Source organism: Melanerpes formicivorus, unplaced genomic scaffold (assembly GCF_026170545.1).
Source record: "Melanerpes formicivorus ecotype bairdi unplaced genomic scaffold, bMelFor1.0.p_v2 SCAF_9, whole genome shotgun sequence".
Lineage (NCBI taxonomy): Eukaryota > Metazoa > Chordata > Aves > Piciformes > Picidae > Melanerpes > Melanerpes formicivorus.
Genome location: NW_027142361.1, coordinates 16722697 through 16744382, shown reverse-complemented (window position 1 = coordinate 16744382; position 21686 = coordinate 16722697). Strand labels below are relative to the sequence as shown.

The 21686-nt window shown below is 47.6% G+C and overlaps 1 protein-coding gene across 4 annotated transcripts in view; it reads left to right on the top strand.

Annotated features, from left to right (window-relative positions):
* Nucleotides 1–21686, top strand: part of ELP3 (elongator acetyltransferase complex subunit 3) — a 284717-nt gene that overhangs the window by 104532 nt on the left and 158499 nt on the right. Inside the window, exon 6 of one of the 4 annotated variants that reach the window (XM_068143174.1) lies at nucleotides 3733–3887. The exons of 2 other annotated variants lie outside the window; for them this stretch is intronic. In XM_068143174.1, the coding sequence (XP_067999275.1) occupies nucleotides 3733–3804 (72 nt within the window). In that variant the 3' untranslated portion in view covers nucleotides 3805–3887. Of the gene's footprint in view, nucleotides 1–563; nucleotides 576–3732; nucleotides 3888–21686 lie in introns of those variants that run through there. One more of the 4 variants, XM_068143176.1, reaches the window with a different exon arrangement.

The following is a 21686-nucleotide window of genomic DNA, read 5'->3' as shown; positions in this document are numbered from 1 at the left end:
TATTTACCCAGGTAATCCAAAATCAAACCCAAACAATATCTGTAAACCAGAGCCCCAAAAATTGAAAAGAATAATCGTTCTACGAACCACAACACCTTCATGTTTGCTAATCCAGCTAGAAAACACTAAATCAATAAAGTAATAAATTAAACTAATTATCTGCCCCACGTTGGGCACCAAGAAAAAAGAATGTTGTAGGGTTGGGGGAAAGGCCAGGCCCTTCCCCCCCACACTGTGAGTAGAGGGAAAGATAGGTGAAAGGGAAAAAAAACTCACTGCCGGATTAGCAAAGGAGTGGGTGCTGTATATTTACAAAGCAGTTTAGGGAACGCAGGGAAATATATACAGAATTTACAGTATTTACAATATATACAGAAATATACAACAAAGTCACACAGAAATGAGGGTTCCCTCCTCTGCTGGGGGGGTTCCCCACCTCTGCTCCCCCTTCTCTCTCCCTTTCTGCAAGACCTTTTCCTGCTTTCACCCTCAGAGGGTACTGCTTAAGAAAAAATCCATTATTGTTCCTTTGATATAAATAATGTTCACTTTTCCTCCAACAGCTCTGAGGTGACATGTGGGTTCAGCTTGAGAGCTACGACAGCTCAAGTCACAGTATAATGGTTGGAAGGGACTTCTGGACATCAACCCCCTTGCTAAGGCAGGGTCACCTAGAACAGGTTGCCCAGGATTGCTTGCAGGTGGGTTTGGAATCGTCTCCAGAGAAGGAGACTCCACAACCTCTATGGGCAGCCTTTCAGTGCTCTGGCACCGTCACAGGGAAAGTTTTTCCTCATGTTCAGATGGAACTTTTCTTAATGTCCCGGACTCTCAAAAACCACAAAAAGTTTTTACGAATATCGTTCAGGAACCGCGGGAACCTTATCTGTGAAACTTTTTGTTTTATCTGTGCTGTGACCATTTGAGGCTGTGCCTTTAAGAAGGGGACAGTACTGTGGCTGAATGTTTTATAAACAAAGGACAGGTCTAAACGAATTTCATTGGTAGATTGGTAGAAAGCAGCTATAAGTTTTGAATGCGACTGAGACTTTCCTCAGTTTCGATTCTGCCCTCCTCCTTTCCAGCTTCTAGGCTCTCTGCCAGACTGACCTTGGACTGATAAGCATGAGGCCTGCAAACCTACTAACATTTTGTTCTAATTTATAACTGCTTTTAATTAACAACTGCTCCTTTTCTCTCTTTCTAACCCTCTCTGGGGAAAAAGGGGAGAGAAGGGGGTACAGGGGGGGAACCCTCCTCCAGCAGGGGGAGGGGAATTTCGTTTCTGTATTACTTTGCTGTATATTTCTGTAAATTGTGTATATATATATCCTGCCTTTCCCTAAAACTGCTTGTAAATACAGCATTCCTTTGCTCCTCCGGCTGTGGTTAGCTGTGGGCAAATTTTTTTTCCCTTCACCTTGCGGGGGGGGGAGAAGGCTGGGCCTTCCTCTCAAACCCACAGTATATTTTCTTGGCGGCCCAACTCGGGGCTTGAGGATAATTAGCTTGATTTATTGCTTTATTGCTTTACTGCTTGCTCGAGCCAGACTAGCGAACATGAAGGTGTTTTGGATTTTGGAGCATATGTTTTTCTCAATTTTTGGGGTTCTGGTCCACAAGTATTGTCTGGGCCTCCTTATCGATCATCTGAGTAAATATTTGATGCACAAACTTTATTTGTGGTTTATGTACAGGGTCAGGTTCCTGTATGGATGCTGTATGGATTTTTTGTGGCCAGCGAGATACAGGAATGTGACCTCTAGCACTCTCCCGATTGAGATAAAGGAGTTTAAGATCCCAGTAGGGGAAAGAGTAACTTTAAGTGATGGCTGGGATCCAAAGGTGATTTATTTGATGTGTGTAATCCTGCTGCTGGTGATAACTAATGTGTATTCGGTGTATTCTTGGCATTGGGAGAAAAAGGTGTCCAGAGCGTGTTTTACTATTAATCCTAGATCAAAGAGAAGGAGGCGTAGGTCTGGGTCAGCCCCACAGACGTCCAGTGATGAGGAGTGTGGAGAATCTGTGTCAGTTAAAGAGAAAGCTAGAAAGTCTATTGGAAAAGCTTCTTTGAAAAGTTTTGCCACTGATTCTGCCAAGCTGCCAGTGGCGCCGGCAAGTGCCAACATGGTGGCTCCTCCTCCTTCTTCCTCTTCTTCTTCTTCGGCCATTAACGAGGCACAGTCATTTCCGCCCACTCTCTCAGCAGGAACGGAAGCCACTCCCACAGCAGCTCATCTATCTCAAAACCTGTCAGCTTCTGTTAAGGTGGCTGTAAATTCAAACACAGCTCCAATTAAGCAAATAGCAGTTTTAAAGACTAGAAGTGGAAAGACCAAAGATGATCCAGGAGCTAATGGAGGAGAAGAGCAGGAGACTGATCCTGGTGAGGGACCCTCTACTAGAAAAGATCCTGCTGAGGAGGAAGAGAAGGTTTGTTTTAAAGATCTAGCTGAGTTAGTGAGATCAAAACAGTATAAAGATGCAGCTAGGACAGGAGCTAGCAGTGGTGGTTCTCAGCTTAAAGAGATCCTTAGGAGAGTGGCAGCAGGATTATGTGGACAACGTGTTCAGGAAGATCACAGTTTCACAGTATAACTAAAGTTGGAAGAGACCTCGAGGATCATTGAGTCCAACCTATCAACACAGAACCCATGACTAGACCATGGCACCAAGTGCCACATCCAATCTCCTCTTGAACGCCTCCAGGGACGGTGACTTCACCACCTCCCTGGGTGGCACATTCCAATGACGAACGACTCGCTCGGTGAAGAACTTTCTCCTCACCTCAAGTCTAAACCTCCCCTGGTGCAGCTTGAGACTGTGTCCCCTTGTTCTGGTGCTGGTTGCCTGGGAGAAGAGACCAACCCCTTCCTGACTACAACCACCTTTCAGGTCGATCAGCACCCCCAGGTCCCTCTCTGTTTGGGAGCTCTCTAGCCACTCCGACCCCAGCCTATAGCTCTGCATGGGACTGCCGTAGCCAAAGTGCAGCACTCAGCACTTGGACTTGTTAAATGACATCCCATTGGACTCTGCCCATCTGTCCAGTCTGTCGAGGTCCCTCTGCAGAGCCTTTCTACCCTCTAACTGACTAACATCTGCTCCTAACTTGGTGTCATCTGCAAACTTGCTGATGACTGACTCGACCCTGTGACCGGTTGACGTTGCCCCCTTAAGAAAGGGAATATGGTGGACGGAAGTTGGTAAACGGAAAGAATAATCTAAACTAATTTCATTGGAAAAGTGGGAGGAAGCACCTTCTGAACTGGGAGTGCAGGAGGACTATCCTGGGCACTCCAGCACTTCTCTGTCAGTCTTGCTTCCGCCTCTTCTTTGGGCAGCAGCTCTCTCTGTGCTGGGCTTTCTGCCAAGGCTTCGGCCTTGAAACCGATAAGATAGAAGGCCTGTATTGACTCCTTTCCAATTAACATGAAACTGCTTTTAACTTCTTTCTTTCTCTTCCTCTCTTTTCTGACCAACTCTGGGGAAAGGGGGGGGAGAGAGGGGAGAGCGGAGGTGGGGAACCCCCTCTGCCGAGGGGGGTTACTCTCATTTCTGTGTTACTCTGTTGTATATCTTTGTATATATTGTAAATATTGTAAATTTGTATATATTCCCCTGCATATCCTTCATTGCTTTGTAAATATAAAGCTCCACTGCTTTGCTAATTCAGCTTGTGAGTTTTTTTCCTTTCCCTTCAATTTTTTTTTCCCTTTTACTTTACAGGGGGGAGGGAAGAGGCTTCTTGGCCTTACCCTTCCAACCCACTACAGACCCCCTCATCCAGATCATCGATGAAGATGTTAAAGAGGACGGGGCCCAGCACTGATCCCTGGAGGACGCCACTGGTGACTGGCCGCCAGGTGGATGTGGCACCATAATTCACCACTCTCTGGGCTCGGCCCTCCAGCCAGTTCCTAACCCAGCACAGAGTGTTGTGGTCCAAGCCACGAGCTGACAGCTTGGACAGCAGTTTGCTGTGGGGGATGGTGTCAAAGGCCTTGCTGAAGTCCAGGTAGACCACATCCACAGGCCTCCCCACATCCACCAGACAGGTCACCTGATTATAGAAGGAGATCAGGTTGGAGAGGCAGGACCTGCCCTTCCTAAATTCATGTTGGCTGGACCTGAGCCCTTGGCCATCCTTCACGTGCGCAGTAATTGCCGCCAGGATAATCTGCTCCATCACTTTCCCTGGCACTGAGGGCAGGCTGACTGGCCTGTAGTTTCCAGGTTCCTCCATCCGACCCTTCTTGTGGATGGGGACCACATTGGCCAGTTTCCAGTCATCTGGGACCTCACCGGTGAGCCAGGACTGGAGGAAAATGATGGAGAGCGGCTTGCCCAGCTCATCTACCAGCTCTCTCAGCACCCTAGGATGGATCCAATCCGGTCCCATGGACTTGTGAGTGTCCAAGTGGCTCAGCAGGTCCCGAACTAATTCCTCATGGATTACCGGGGCACTACACTGATCCCCAACCCCATCGCCCAGCTCCGGAGGCCACTCGTCCTGAAATCCTGCCTTGCTGTTAAAAATTGAGGCAAAGAAGGTGTTCAGGACCTCAGCCTTTTCCTCATCTTCAGTCACCGTGTTCCGTCCAGGTCCAATAAGGAGTGCAGGTTCTTCCTGCCCTTCTTCTTATTGTTAATATATTTGTAAAAATGCTTTTTCTTGTCTTTGACTGAGGTGGACAGCTTCAGTTCCAACTGGGCCTTTGCCTCCCTAATTTTATTCCTACATAATCTAACAGCTTCCTTGAACATACTTCGAGAAGCCTTCCCCTCCTTCCAAAGGTGATACAGCCTCTTTTTCCCTCTTAAATCCTCCAGGAGCTGCTTGCTCATCCAGGCCGGTCGCCTTCCCCACTGGCTCGTCTTTCGGCACGTGGGAACTGCCAGCTCCTGTGCCTTCAAGAGCTCCTGTTTGAAGTAGGTCCAACCCTCCTGGACCCCTTGGTTCATGAGGGCTGGTACCCAGGGGACTTTACAAATAAGTTTCTTAAACAGGCTGAAGTTTGCCCTCCGGAAGTCCAAGGTGAAGGTTCTGTTGGTGCTCCTCCCTATCTCCCTGCATATTGAAAACTTCACTATCTTGTGGTCACTGCACCCTAGGCAGCCTCCCACGATCACATCGCCCAACAGCCCTTCCCTATTGGAGAACAGCAGGTCAAGCAGAGACTGTCCCCAGGTAGGCTCGCTTAACAGCTGTGTCAGGAAGCAGTCCTCCATTCGCTCCAGGAATCTTCTGGACTGCCTCCTCCCTGCTGAATTAAGTTCCCAGCAGATATCTGGCAGGTTGAAGTCACCGGCAAGGACAAGATCTGATGATCTTGAGACAGCCTCCAATTGCTTGTAGAACAATTCATCAGCCTCCTCGTCCTGGTTGGGTGGTCTGTAACAGATTCCAATCAGGATGTCAGATTTGTTAGGCTGCCCTCTGATTTTAACCCACAGGCTCTCAATTCCCTCATCTTCCACCTCAAGTTCTGTGGCAGAGAGTGACTCCCTAATATACAGAGCCACCCCTCCTCCTCTTCTCCCTCACCTGTCTCTCCTAAAGAGCCTGTAGCCCCCCATTGTAGCACTCCAATCGTGGGTGTTGTCCCACCAAGTTTCTGAGATGGCGACTATATCATAGTCGCCCTGGTGGATCAGGACCTCCAACTCCTCTTGCTTATTGCCCAGGCTGTGTGCATTGGTGTACATGCATCGCAGCTGGGTTCCTGACTTCTCAATTGACCCTACCTTGTGCCCTACTCTTTTCTCTGCAGAGGGACCGATATCCTCACCCACCCCATTCAGACCTAGTTTAAAGCCCTTCTAATGAGCCCTGCCAACTCTAGTGCTAGGACTCTATTACTCCTTCTAGATAAATGCACCCCATCAGGAGCCAGCAGGTCGGGTGCAGTGAAAGTTGTCCCATGATCAAAGAAACCAAAGTTCTGCTGCTGGCACCATCCCCTGAGCCAATTGTTGATGGTATGGGTTCTCCCATTCGTCTCAGTGTACACCCCTGCCACTGAGGGAACTGAGCAGAACACCACTTGAGCTCCTGCCCCATCAATCAGTTGTCCAAGGGCCCTGAACTCCTTCTTAATCGCCCTGGTGCCCTTCTTATCAATCTCATCACTCCCAGCCTGTATTACCAGCAGAGGGTAATAGTCAGTGGTCTGGATTAATTTAGGGAGTCTCCTTGCAATGTCCCTAACCCGCGCCCCAGGTAAGGAGCAGACCTCCCTGTGGGATGGGTCAGGACAACATACGGGTCCCTCAGTACCCCCCAGGAGAGAGTCCCCAACAACTATAACCCTTCTCCTTTTCTTTGTGGAGCTGGTCGTTATAGCTGGTGGGGACCGCTTGGCCTTTTGGCTCCCCTCTGGATGGCTGTTCCTCAGCCTCAGCCCTCTCATCCCCACTGCCCTCAGCCTGCAGGGCCTCATACTTATTATGCAAGGGCAGCGGAGGAGGAGGAGAGGGTCGGGGTGGATTTCTCTTGCCACCCCTGGCAGGGACCTGTATCCATCCCTCTGTGTTTCCAGGGACCCTTCCCTCAGCAGGGGAGATCTGCAGAGCCTTCTCCCACAAATCTAACTCCCTTTCACTTTCCCTTATTGTCCTTAGCCTAGATACCTCCTCCTTCAGCTCGGCCACTTCGTCCTTCAGCTCTGCCACCAGGCTGAGGAGAAAGTTCACCTGGTCACACCTGACACAGGTGTCCTCTCCCTCCACTTCTATTCCAAGTGCCAGGCTGAAGCACTCTCTGCAGCTGGCAGCCTGGACTCCAGCATGCTGGTGAAACAACTCTGTCTGGGTAGATGCTGCTTTTCTACCCTTCAACCGAGTGACAACCATGGTGCAACGTTTGAGTGGGAAAAAAAAAAAATTATTATAATTATTATTATTTTTTTCTGCAACCAGCCGCTAGGCTAGCTAGCGAACTAAAATGGCGCCGCGCACACAGCCCGGGCGGGATTTCAAACTGCCACGGCTCATGTCAGGCTCCCGTTCCCGTGCAGGCTCGCTGTGACTGTTTGAGGCGGTGCCTTTAACAAAGGGACACCATGGCCAAATGTTTTATAAACAAGACAGGTCTAAACTAATTTCATTGGTGGAGAAGCAGAAGCACTGCCTTAGGTTTTGATTCCCAGTGAGACTGGTCTCACTCACTCCTGCACTCTTCCCCCCTCCTTCCCGCAGCTCACATCTTTTGGGCTTTCGGCCAGACTGACCTTGGAACAGATAAGGCCTCTGCTAACACACTTGCTCTAACCATATAACTGCTTTTAATTAACAAATTATTCCTTTTTCTCTCTTTCTAACCCTCTTTGGGGAAAAAGGGGAGAGAAGGGGGTACAGGGGTAAACCCTTCCTCCTGGTGGGGGAGGAGAATCTCATTCCTGTGTTACTTTGTTGTATATTTCTGTATATAATGTAAATACTGTAAATTGTGTACACATATATATATATCCTGCAGCCCCGCTTGCAAATATAGCACAAATCCTTTGCTAATCCGGCTGTGGTTTTATTTCCTTTCAATTTTTCTTCCCTTCTGTGACCGTTTGAGGCTGTGCCTTTAAGAAAGGGAATATGGTGGACGGAAGTTGGTATATGAAAAGAACAACCTAAACTAATTTCATTGGTAAAGTGGGAGGAAGCACCTTCTGAACTGGGAGTGCAGGAAGGTATCCTGGGCACTCCGGCACTTTTATCTTCAGTCTTGCTTCCGCTTCTCCTTCGGGCAGCAGCTTGCAGTTCCTGGGCTTTCTGCCAAGGCTTCGGCCTTGAAAAACTGATAAAGGCCTGTATTAACTCCTTTCCAATTAACACAAACTGCTTCTAACTTTTTTTCTCTTTCTCTCTCTTTTCTAACCCACTCTGGGGAATAGGGGGAGAGAGGGGGAGAGCGGAGGTGGGGAACCCCCTCAGCAAGGGGGGGGAAACTCTCATTTCTGTTACTTTATTGTATATCTTTGTATATATTGTAAATATTGTAAATTTGTATATATTCCCCTGCATATCCTACATTGCTTTGTAAATATACAGCTCCACTGCTTTGCTAATTCAGCTGTGAGTTTTTTATTCCTTTCCCTCCAATTTTCTTTCCCTTTACTTTACAGGGGGGAGGGAAGAGGCTTCTTGGCCTTACCCTTCCAACCCTACGACATTTTTTTTTTCTTGGCGTGCCCAACGTGCGGCAGATAATTAGTTTAATTTATTACTTGATTGATTTAGTGTTTTCTAGCTGAATTAGCAAACATGAAGGTGTTGTGGTTTGTGGAGCGATTATTCTTTTCAATTTTTGGGGCTCTGGTTTACAGATATTGTTTGGGTTTGATTTTGGATTACCTGGGTAAATATTTGGTTCGGACAATTTATATGTGGGTTATGTATAGAGTTAGATTATGGTATGGAAAATGTATTGATTTATTATGGCCAGTGAGATACAGAAATGTTACCTCCACCACTCTCCCAATTGAGATAAAGGGTTTTAGGATTCCGCCAGAGGAGAGAGTAACTTTAGGTGATGCCTGGAATCCAAAGGTGATTTATTTAGTGTCTATAATTCTGCTGCTGGTGATAACTAATGTGTATTCTCTGTATTCCTTGTGGCGAGAGAGAAAGGTGTCCAGAGCTTGTTTTGTTATTAAAACTAGATCAAAAAGAAAACGCCGTGGCTCTGGATCAGTCCCAGAATCATCTAGTGATGAGGAATGTGCAGAATCCGTGTCAGTTAAAAAGAAGGCTAAAAAGTTAATTGGTAAGGCTGCTCTAAATGACTTTGCTGATTCTGGCAAGCTGCCAAGGGCGGCGTCTGGTATCAACATGGCGCCTACTCCTTCTCCTCCTCCTTCTCCTCCTTCTTCTCCGTCGGCCATTAATGGAGCAACGTCATTTCCGCCCACTCTCCTGGTGGGACCGGAAGTCACTGCCCCAGCAGCTGATTTATCTCAGGACCTGTCAGCTTCCATTAAGGTGGCTGTAAATTCAAACACAGCTCCAGTTAAGGTGGCTCCTTTAAAGACTAGAGGTGGAAAGGCCAAAGATGGAGAAGAGGAGCTGGAGACCGATCCTGGTGAGGGGCCCTCTACTATAAGAAATCCTACTGAGGAGGAAGAGAAGGTTTGTTTTAAAGATCTAGCTAACCTAGTGAGATCAAAGCAGGATGGAGATGAAGTTAGGAAAGCAGCTGGCAAAGGTGGTTCTCAGCTTAAAGAGATCCTTGGGAGAATGACAGCAAGATTATATGGACAAAAAGTTCAGGGAGACGAGGAGCAAGATGATATTTCAGAGGGTTCGTCACCCCGCGAGGAATTGCGTTATGTCCGTAAAGATTTCACCAGGGCAGATAAGGAGCCAGTTCTAGCTTGGCTTAGTAGGTGTTATGATACAGGTGCTCCAGCTCTAACAGTTGGAGACAAGTCAGCAGCTCAGTTAGGAACTCTCTCAAAGGATAATGGAATAGATAGACATCTAGGCATGGCTCTCGGTAAGGTTAATCTGTGGATACGCCTTTTAATGGCGGTTGCCCTGAGATACCCTTCCCGAGATGATCTTCCATGGAATCCTAAACCCTGGACTACCATAGATGAGGGAATTAAGCGCTTGAGAGAATTTGCTGTTAGAGAGCTACTCTATGGTGAACATGAAACTCTGAATCCTGATGACATTCCTGTGGGTATTGGTCTTGCTAAAAAGATCATCAAACTTGCTCCTTCTAATTATGCAAACATTCTGGCAAGCAGAATTGTGTCAAGAAGTTATGGTGGAGCTACTCCTACAGTTGGCCAATTCAGTGATCAAATGAGACAATTGGAGGATAGCATGACACGTGTTTCTTCAGTTTCGGCCATTAAAACTATGTCTGGTGATATACAGAATTGCATAAGAGAGTTGAAGGATGAATTCAGAAATTCCATATCCCAATTGGCACAAAGAGATAATTTCAATTCTCCCTCCAGGTGGATGCAAGTTTCATCTGTGAGGAATACACGTCCTCCAAGGAGGTCATTCCAAAACAGGTCATTCCAAAACAGACCACCAAGGCAATCACGTAGAACTATTTGGATAACTCTGCGTGATCAGTTTGGAGAGAACATGAACAGGTGGGATGGCCAACCAACCTCTAATCTTTTCAGGAGACTGAGGGAATTGCAAAGTGGCAGAACCCGAGGTAGCAATACCAGAAGGGTAGCTGTTACTTCCACAGTTCCCCAGAACCACTCTTGTGGCTCCAACAGAGACTCCAGTTATGTGGAAACCGAGGGGATTTGGCACAAGAGGAGGACAGGGCCAGCCCAGCTGAAGTGCTTCTATGCGAATGCGCGCAGCTTGGGCAACAAACAGGATGAGTTAAGGGCCACTGTGCTGCTGAGATGCACGACATAGTGGCTGTTACTGAAACTTGGTGGGATGAATCCCATGACTGGGATGTAGGCATAGATGGGTATAAACTCTTTAGGAAGGATAGGCAGGGAAGGAGAGGAGGAGGTGTTGCCCTCTGTGTCAATAGCCAGTTGGAATCAGTGGAGCTCCAACTGGGGAGGGATGATAAGCTAGTTGAGAGTGTATGGGTCAAAATTAAAGGCAGGACAGGGGAAGAAGATATTACTGTGGGGGTCTCCTACAGGCCACCTGACCAGCAGATCCAAGCAGATGAGGCCCTCCATAGGCAAATAGAAGCGGCTTCCAGGTCACAAGCCCTGGTCCTCATGGGTGATTTCAACCACCCGGATATCTGCTGGAGGGACAACACAGCAAGGCACCAGCAATCCAGGATGTTCCTGGACTGCATAGAAGACAACTTCCTCCTCCAAATGGTGGAGGAACCAACAAGAAATGGTGCTATGCTGGACCTTGTTCTCACCAACAGGGAAGGGCTGGTAAGCAATGTGAGGCTCATAGACGGCCTTGGCTGCAGTGACCATGAAGCAGTTGAATTTAACATCCTCAGGGCAATCAGGAGGAAGTATTCCAAGCTCACGACCCTAGACTTTAGGCATGCAGATTTTGATCGCTTCAGGGATCTGCTAGCCAAAGTGTCGTGGGACAAAGCCCTGGAGGGAAGAGGGACCCAGGACAGCTGGTCAGTATTCAAGGACCACCTATTCTGTGTCCAGGAGCTCTGTGTACCAACAAAGAGAAAAGCAGGTAAGAATGCTAGGAGGCCTGCCTGGATGGGCAAGGAGCTACTGGACACACTATTACTTAAAAGGAAACTCTACAGGAAGTGGAGGGAAGGACAGGTAGAACAGGGGGAATACAAGGAAGCTGCCCGAGCAGCAAGAGTCCTGGTTAGGAAAGCCAAAGCAGAGTTTGAGTTGAATCTAGCCAGGGAGATTAAAGGGAATACTAAGAACTTTTACAGGTATATTAATGGGAAGAAGAAGACTAGGGAAGGTGTGGGCCCCCTCAGAAAGGAAACTGGTGACATGGTCACATGTGATGAGGAAAAGGCTGAGGTACTTAATAACTTCTTTACCTCAGTCTTCACTGCAAGGGCCTCTAGCCACACTCCTGATGTTATGGAAGTCAAAGCCAGGGACGGGGAGGAAGAACTGCCCATTGTAAGTGCAGATCAGGTTCATGATCATCTGAAGAACCTGAAAGTGTTCAAGTCCATGGGACCCGACGGGTTACACCCACGGGTACTGAGAGAACTGGCAGATGAGGTTGCTAAACCCCTCTCTATTATATTTCAAAAGTCCTGGCAGTCTGGTGAAGTCCCCACAGACTGGAAAAGGGGAAACATTGTCCCCATCTTCAAAAAGGGCAAGAAGGAGGAACCAGGGAACTACAGGCCAGTCAGTCTCACCTCTGTGCCTGGAAAGATCATGGAGCAGATCCTCCTGGAGTCACTACTCGCTCAAAAGAATAGTGAAGAGGTGATTGGGAACAGTCAGCATGGCTTTGCCAAGGGCAAATCCTGCCTGACCAACCTGGTGGCCTTCTATGAGCAGGTGACAAAATTAATAGATGAGGGGCGAGCAACTGATGTCGTTTACCTGGACCTGAGCAAAGCCTTCGACACTGTCCCACACCACATCCTGGTCTCCAAACTGGTGACACATGGGTTTGATGGGTGGACCACTAGATGGATAAGGAACTGGCTTGATGGCCGCACCCAAAGAGTGGCTGTCAATGGGTCCATGTCCCAGTGGAGGCCAGTGACAAGCGGAGTCCCTCAGGGATCAGTCCTGGGACCTGTCTTATTCAACATCTTTGTGGGGGACATGGACAGTGGCATTGAGTGCACCCTCAGCAAGTTTGCTGATGACACCAAGCTGTGTGGTGCAGCAGACACGCTGGAGGGAAGGGAGGCCATCCAGAGGGACCTTGACAGGATGGAGAGGTGGGCACAGGCCAACCTCATGAAGTTCAATAAGAGCAAGTGCAGGGTCCTGCATCTGGGTCCAGGCAATCCCAGGCACAAATACAGGCTGGGCAGTGACTGGCTGGAAAGTAGCCCTGAGGAGAGAGACTTGGGGGTGCTGGTGGACAAAAAGCTCAACATGAGCTCTCAGTGTGCACTTGCAGCCCGCAAAGCCAATCAGATCCTGGGCTGCATCAGGAGAAGTGTGGCTAGCAGGTCGAGGGAGGTGATCCTCCCCCTCTACTCAGCCCTGGTGAGACCCCACCTGGAGTACTGTGTCCAGTTCTGGAGCCCCTATTACAAGAGGGATGTGGAGGTGCTGGAGCGTGTCCAGAGAAGGGCCACGAGGATGATCAGAGGGCTGGAGCACCTCTCCTATGAGGACAGACTGAAGGAGTTGGGGCTGTACAGTCTGCAGAAGAGAAGGCTCCGAGGAGACCTAATTGTCGCCTTCCAGTATCTGAAGGGGGCCTACAGGAAGGCTGGGGAAGGACTTCTCAGGATCTCAGGTAGTGATAGGACTAGGGGGAATGGAATGAAGCTGGAGGTGGGGAGATTCAGGCTGGATGTGAGGAGTAGGTTCTTCACCATGAGAGTGGTGAAACCCTGGAATGGGTTGTCCAGGGAGGTGGTCGAGGCCCCGTCCCTGGGGGTGTTTAAGAGCAGGCTGGATGAGGCTCTGTCCAGCCTGATCTAGTGTGGGGTGTCCCTGCCCATGGCAGGGGGGTTGGAACTAGATGATCCTTGTGGTCCCTTCCAACCCTGAATGAAACTATGAAACTATGAAACTATTAAACTATGAAACATGCAAAGTTATAACCCTGCAAACTATGTGCAATGCACATGTGCGCATGTTCCACCATAACTAGGGGTGCCCTGCCTCCCGCCAGGGGGAGGAGAGGGATAACAGAGAGAATAGAATCTATTGGGATGTGTACATCCAGTGGCCTGGCACTTCACAATTTCGGAAGTACAGGGCCTTGGTTGACACAGGAGCTCAGTGCACCATAATACCATCAAATTATCAGGGATCAGAGTCTATAACTATTCTGGGAGTCACTGGTGGATCTCAAGAGTTAAGTAAGGTAGAGGTTAATATAAGTTTAACTGGTAAACAATGGAGGAAGCATACAGTTGTGACCGGACCTGATGCACCTTGTATTTTAGGAATTGATTTTCTGAGAGAGGGGTGTTTCAAAGACCCTAGAGGTTACAAATGGGCATTTGGAGTAGCTTCTATAGAAATTGATGGACAAAAATTGAAGCTGTCTGCCAGACCTGAGCTTTCTGATGAATCTGCAGTTGTGGGACAACATAAGATACAGGACATTAAGTTGCCGGTTGCTTCTCAGACTGTGCATCACAAGCAATACAGAACCAACCATGACTCTTTGTTGCCCATTCAGAATCTGATTCGTCAGTTGGAGAGTCAGAAAGTCGTCAGCAAAACTCATTCACCTTTCAACAGTCCAGTGTGGCCTGTGCAAAAGCAGAATGGAGACTGGCGTCTGACAGTTGACTATCGAGCCCTGAATGAAGTGTCACCACCTATGAGTGCAGCAGTACCAGACATGATGGAGCTACAGTATGAGCTGGAATCCAAAGAGGCCAAATGGTATGCTACCATAGACATTGCTAATGCATTTTTCTCTATTCCCATAGCAGAGGAATGCAGGCCTCAGTTTGCTTTCACCTGGAGAGGAATCCAGTACACTTTCAACAGATTGCCAATGGGCTGGATCCACAGCTCAAGCATCTGTCATGCAGTGATCCACGATGCTCTGGAGAAAGGCGGTGCTCCAGAACACATCAAGTTCATCGATGATATCATCGTCTGGGGTAAAACTGCTGAGGAAGTCTTCGAGAAAGGTAACAAAATCGTTGACATTCTTCTGAATGCAGGTTTTTCCATCAAGCGAGACAAGGTGAAAGGACCTACCACAGAGATTCAGTTTCTGGGAGTGCGGTGGCAGGATGGACGCCGACACATTCCAGTGGATGTGGTAAATAGAGTCTCTACCATGGCAAATCCCATAAACAAGCAAGAGACCCTACGTTTCTTGGGGATAGTGGGATTTTGGAGACTGCACATTCCTGGATACAGTCAGATTGTGAAACCTCTGTATGATGTGACTCGAAAGAGAAACCATTTCCACTGGGGACCTGAACTACAAGCAGCCTTTGACCGGATAAAGCAAGAGGTAATTCAAGGAATGGGTCTGGGACCAGTCCGAGATGGTCCAGACATTAAGAACATTCCGTACACGGCTGCAAGTGACAATGGTGCAACCTGGTGCTTGTGGCAAAAAGCTCCAGGTGAGACACGTGGACGACCTCTTGGTTTCTGGAGTCGAGGTTACAGAGGTTCAGAGGCTAATTATACTCCAACAGAGAAAGAAATTTTAGCTGCCTATGAAAGAGTAAAAGCATCTTCTGAACTGATTGGAATTGAATCACAACTTCTCTTAGCTCCCAGATTACCAGTTTTGAATTGGATGTTCAAAGCCAAAGGCTCCACACCACATCATGCCACAGACTCAACCTGATCTAAGTGGATGGCTCTGATAACACAGAGAGCTCGAATGGGAAATCTTGAAAGACCTGGTCTAGTGGAGGTGATCTCAAGTTGGCCTGAAGGTATCAACTGTGCTAAACCTCCAGAGGAGAAAGTAACTCGTGCTGAGGAAGCTCCTCCTTACAATGACCTTTCTGATGATGAAAAGAAATATGCTTTGTTCACAGACGGTTCCTGTCGTCTTGTTGGAAACAAGTGAAGGTGGAAGTCTGCAGTGTGGAGTCCAACATGCCGAGTTGCAGAAGCGAAAGATGGAGAAGGAGAATCCAGTCAGTTCGCAGAGGTAAAAGCTGTCCAGCTAGCTCTTGACGTGGCTGAACGTGAAAGATGGCCAAAGCTTTATCTCTACACCGACTCATGGATGGTAGCCAATGCTCTATGGGGTTGGCTAAAGAACTGGAAGAAGAGTGGTTGGCAGGGAAAAGGAAAACCCATTTGGGCAGCCAACCTGTGGCAGGACATTGCTGATCGAATCGAGAGAATTCCAGTGAAAGTGAGACACATCGATGCTCACATTCCTAAGAGCAAAGCTACTGAGGAACAGCAACACAACCATCAGGCAGATCTAGCTGCAAGAGTTTCTCAAGTAGACATGGACTCTAATCTTGATCTCGACTGGAAACACCGAGGTGAGATATTCTTAGCTCGGTGGGCTCACGATTTGTCAGGACATCAAGGCAGAGATGCAACATACCAATGGGCTCGTGACAGATCCATAGACATTTCCATGGATGCTATCACACAAGTCATCCATGACTGTGACATTTGTGCTGCTATTAAGCAGGCAAAATGACTTAAGCCCTTGTGGTATGGTGACAGATGGTCCAAGTACAAGTATGGTGAAGCTTGGCAGATTGACTACATCACTCTACCAGGTTCTCGTTCTGGTAAGCAATACGTGCTTACTATGGTAGAGGCAAGCACTGGATGGTTGGAAACTTATCCAGTTCCACATGCAACTGCATGCAACACCATTCTCCGTCCGGAGAGTCAGATCCTGTGGAGACACGGAACTCCAGAGAGGATTGAGTCAGACAACGGAACTCATTTTAAGAACAACCTTGTAAAGAACTGGTCCAAAGAGCATGGCATTGTGTGGATATTCCATATTCCCTACTATGCACCAGCTTCAGGGAAGATTGAACGCTACAACGGTTTGTTGAAGACCACTCTTAAAGCCATGGGGGGTGGATCTTTGAGAAACTGGGAAAAGCATTTAGCACAAGCAACCTGGCTGGTAAATAGTAGAGGTTCAGTGAACCGAGCTGGACCTGCACATTCAGATTTGCTACGGAAAGTGGAAGGTGATAGAGTTCCTGTTGTTAGAGAAAAGAATCTGTTAGGTAAAGCTGTTTGGGTATTTTCTCCCTCAGGAGAGGCTAAACCTATCTGAGGGGTGGTTTCGGCTGAAGGTCCGCGTCACACTTATTGGGTAATGCAGGAGAATGGTGAAATTCAGTGTATTCCACAAAGAAATTTAACTTTAGCTGAAAGAGGTTAATTTCAAACTGTTGTACAGCTACATCGCGTCCAAAGGAAGGATCAACCAAGAAATCTACGGTGCACGAACCCTGAGATCCCTGAGAGCCCTGAGTCTACAAAGAGACCCTGAGATTTTCCTGTTCCCCTTTTCTTTGCTTCGTGGGTGAAGAAATGAACTGTTTTCCATTTTTCTCATTTTCTGATTTTCTTGGACTTTTGAATCATCTACATCTGAGCATAGCCGGAGTGGACTATGATCTTTACTCACGAACTGTAAATATCGTTTTGGATTGGATGGACAGTGTGAACAGCCAATGAAATTGTTTAGAAGGGGTGGACTGTGACCGTTTGAGGCTGTGCCTTTAAGAAAGGGAATATGGTGGACGGAAGTTGGTATATGAAAAGAACAATCTAAACTAATTTCATTGGTAAAGTGGGAGGAAGCACCTTCTGAACTGGGAGTGCAGGAAGGTATCCTGGGCACTCCGGCACTTTTATCTTCAGTCTTGCTTCCGCTTCTCCTTCGGGCAGCAGCTTGCAGTTCCTGGGCTTTCTGCCAAGGCTTCGGCCTTGAAAAACTGATAAAGGCCTGTATTAACTCCTTTCCAATTAACACAAACTGCTTCTAACTTTTTTTCCCTTTCTCTCTCTTTTCTAACCCACTCTGGGTAATAGGGGGAGAGAGGGGGAGAGCGGAGGTGGGGAACCCCCTCAGCAAGGGGGGGGAAACTCTCATTTCTGTGTTACTTTATTGTATATCTTTGTATATATTGTAAATATTGTAAATTTGTATATATTCCCCTGCATATCCTACATTGCTTTGTAAATATACAGCTCCACTGCTTTGCTAATTCAGCTGTGAGGTTTTTTTTCCTTTCCCTCCAATTTTCTTTCCCTTTACTTTACACGGGGGAGGGAAGAGGCTTCTTGGCCTTACCCTTCCAACCCTACGACACCTTCACTTTACAGGGCGGGGAGAAGGCCTGGCCTTCCCCTCGACCCTCGATACTCGCGAGAGCACGATCCTGCTGGCTCCCCCCTACCAGGAGTCCTCCCGTCCCACGAAACCCCGAAAGGAAGGCAAAAAACCCCGAGCAGTACTCACAGTTCAAGCGGAGCGGTCCCAAAGCAGCAGTCCCAATTTGCTAGCGAACTAAAATGGCGCCACGTGCACTGCCTGGGCGGGATTTAAAACTGCCGTGGCTGACATCAGGCTCCCCTTCCCGTGCAGGCCTGCGAGAGCACGATCCTGCCGGCTCCCCCCTACCAGGAGTCCTCTCGACCCGCGAAACCCCGAAAGGAAGGCAAAAAACCCTGAGCAGAAACTCACAGTTCAAGCGGAGCGGTCCCGAATGAGCGGTCCCGATCGGCTAGCGAACCAAAATGGCCAAGATGTGGTAGATGGAGATGGAGATGGTGAGAACATGAACAGGTGGGATGGCCAACCACCTTCTAATCTTTTCAGGAGACTGAGGGAACTGCAAAGTGGCAGAACCTGAGGTAGCAATACCAGAAGGGTAGCTGTTACTTCCACAGTTCCCCAGAACAACTCTGGTAGCTCCAACAGTGGCTCCAGTTATAATACTGCACACTGTGCTCAATGCACATGTGGGCATGTTCCCCATAACTAGGGGTGCCCTGCCTCCCGCCAGGAGGAGGAGAGGGATAATAGAGATAACAGAATCTATTGGGATGTGTACATCCAGTGGCCTGGCACTTCACAATTTTGGAAGTACAAGGCTAGCTGTGGTTATTTATTTTTTTTTCTGTATGTGGGGGGGAGAAGGCTGAGCCTTCCTCTCAAACCCACCACAGGTACTGAGCTCTGGGAAATACCTCTTGTGACCAGCTGCCAACTGGATTTAACTCCATTCAACACTCTTTTTGGGCCTGGCCATCAAGCCAGCTTTTTTACCCAGCAAAGCATCTACCCATCCAAGGCATGAGCAGCCAGTTGCTTCAGGAGGATGCTGTGGGACACAGTGTCAAATGCTTTAGTAAATCTGGGTAAACAGCATCCACAGCCTTTCCCTTGTCCGCTAAGTGCGTCACCTTTGTCATAGAAGGAGGTTCAGTTTGTCAAGCAGGACCTGCCCTTCATGAATCTCTGCTGACTGGGCTGGATCAGGTGATGCATAATGGCACTCAACATAATCTGCTCCGTGGTAGACTAGATATGTGATGAGTAGAGGGCTGATGTGAAAGCTTCTGACTCCAAGATTTGGCTCTCCTCACTGGAACAGGTTTGAGAAAGGCAGAGAACTAACATAAGGGAGGAGGAGATAAGCACTCTCTTGCTCATATTAGCTGTACTTTAGATTATTTTTTTTCTCCTCTAAACCTTTAATTTTGACAGAGATTGGTAAGAAAGAGGTGGCAGAGCCATGCATGTGCCTTTTTCTTCTGTTGAAACGTTTGACTCTAGCATATGCTTATTCATCCTGGTGTTTTCACTTACAGCTTGCTAATAATTTGTAGCTGAACAAACCACTGTCTGTATTGCTCTTGCCTTGAACTTGATGGATTGGAGCTTAGCAAATAAGCCTGCGGTGTTAGAAGGTCCTCTTAGGGTTTTCTGTTTAGTGTCCTTTTTTTGTTGCTGTTGTTGTTTGTTTGCCTCCTGAGCTAAGATAAAATTTTCAGGGCTTGCTCAGATGTCTTCTGAGAGCAGGCTGTGATTATGGCTTTGGAAATAGTTGTGCATTTATTAGCCCAGTGTGCTAAGAGCAGAGTAGCTCCTGTGCGCAGCTCTGTCCAGCCTGTGGTGAATGGCAGGGTCCCTCCAGCAAAGTTACAGCCTCCTTGCCCAGAGGTCCTCTACATCACATTGCTTTCTGAAAGCTGGAAATTATATAAAAATAAACCAAACAACCCTCCCACCCCTTTCCCTCTATAGTCAACATCATTACCTCCTTCTTGTTACAGCCAGGCACTTAATTAGTCCATGCAAACAGCCCTAAATTGATTAGGCCTTGTGGCCGGTTGACGTTGCCCCCTTAAGAAAGGGAATATGGTGGACGGAAGTTGGTAGACGGAAGGAATAGTCTAAACTATTTCATTGGTAAAGTGGGAGGAAGCACCTTCTGAACTGGGAGTGAAGTGGACATTTGCACGACTTTTCTGTCAGTCTTGCTTCCGCCTTTCCATGGTGCAGCAGCTCTGCAGCTAACTCCGTGCTGGGCTTTCTGCCAAGGCCTCGGCCTTGAAAACAAGATACCAGGCCTGTATATTAACTCTTTTCCAATTAACACAAAACTGCTTTTAACTTCTTTCTTTCGCTCTCTCTCTCTTCTAACCTAATCTGGGGAAAGGGGGGAAAGAGGGGAAAGAGGAGGTGGGGAACCCCCTCTCTGCCGAGGGGTTTACTCTCATTTCTGTGTTACTCTGTTGTATATCTTTGTATATATTGTAGATATTGTAAATTTGTAAATATTCCACCTGCAAATCCTACATTGCTTTGTAAATATAGCTCCACTGCTTTGCTAATTCAGCTTGCGAGTTTTTTTTCTTTTCCCTTCAATTTTTTTTTCCCTTTTACTTTACAAGGGGGAAGGGAGGAGGCTTCCTGGCCTTAACCCTTCCATCCCACGACATTTTTTTTATTGGCGCCCAACGTGGGGCCAAAACAGGTCATTCCAAAACAGACCACCAAGGCAATCACGTAGAACTATTTGGATAACTCTGCGTGATCAGCTTGGTGAGAACATGAACCGCTGGAATGGCCAACCAACTTCTAATCTTTTCAGGAGACTGAGGGAATTGCAAAGTGGCAGAACCCAAGGTAGCAATACCAGAAGGGTAGCTGTTACTTCCACAGTTCCCCAGAACGACACTTATGGCTCCAACAGTGGCTCCAGTTATAACACGCAAAGTTATAACCCTGCACAATATGTGCAATGCACATGTGCGCATGTTCCCCATAACTAGGGGTGCCCTGCCTCCCGCCAGGGGGAGGAGAGGGATAACAGAGAGAATAGAATCTATTGGGATGTGTACATCCAGTGGCCTGGCACTTCACAATTTCGGAAGTACAGGGCCTTGGTTGACACAGGAGCTCAGTGCACCATAATACCATCAAATTATCAGGGATCAGAGTCTATAACTATTCTGGGAGTCACTGGTGGATCTCAAGAGTTAAGTAAGGTAGAGGTTAATATAAGTCTAACTGGTAAACAATGGAGGAAACATACAGTTGTGACCGGACCTGACGCACCTTGTATTTTGGGAATTGATTTTCTGAGAGAAGGGCGTTTCAAAGACCCTAAAGGTTACAAATGGGCTTTTGGAGTAGCTTCTATAGAAATTGATGGACAAAAATTGAAGCTGTCTGCCAGACCCGAACTTTCTGATGAATCTGCAGTTGTGGGACAACATAAGATACAGGACATTAAATTGCCGGTTGCTTCTCAGACTGTGCATCACAGACAATACAGAACCAACCGTGACTCTTTGTTGCCCATTCAGAATCTGATTCGTCAGTTGGAGAGTTAGAAAGTCATCAGCAAAACTCATTCACCTTTCAACAGTCCAGTGTGGCCTGTGCGGAAGCAGAATGGAGACTGGCGTCTGACAGTAGACTACCGAGCCCTAAATGAAGTGACACCACCTATGAGTGCAGCAGTACCAGACATGATGGAACTCCAGTATGAGCTGGAATCCAAAGAGGCCAAATGGTATGCTACCATAGACATTGCTAATGCATTTTTCTCTATTCCCATAGCAGAGGAATGCAGGCCTCAGTTTGCTTTCACCTGGAGAGGAATCCAGTACACTTTCAAGAGATTGCCAATGGGCTGGATCCACAGCTCAAGCATCTGTCATGCAGTGATCCACGATGCTCTGGAGAAAGGCGGTGCTCCAGAACACATCCAGTTCATCGATGATATCATCGTCTGGGGTAAAGCTGCTGAAGAAGTCTTCAAGAAAGGTAACAAAATCATTGACATTCTTCTGAATGCAGGTTTTGCCATCAAGCGAGACAAGGTGAAAGGACCTACCACAGAGATTCAGTTTCTGGGAGTGCGGTGGCAGAATGGACGCCGACACATTCCAGTGGATGTGGTAAATAGAGTCTCTACCATGGCAAGTCCCACAAACAAGCAAGAGACCCTACGTTTCTTAGGGATAGTGGGATTTTGGAGACTACACATTCCTGGATACAGTCAGATTGTGAAACCTCTGTATGATGTGACTCGAAAGAGAAACCATTTCCACTGGGGACCTGAACAACAAGCAGCCTTTGACCAGATAAAG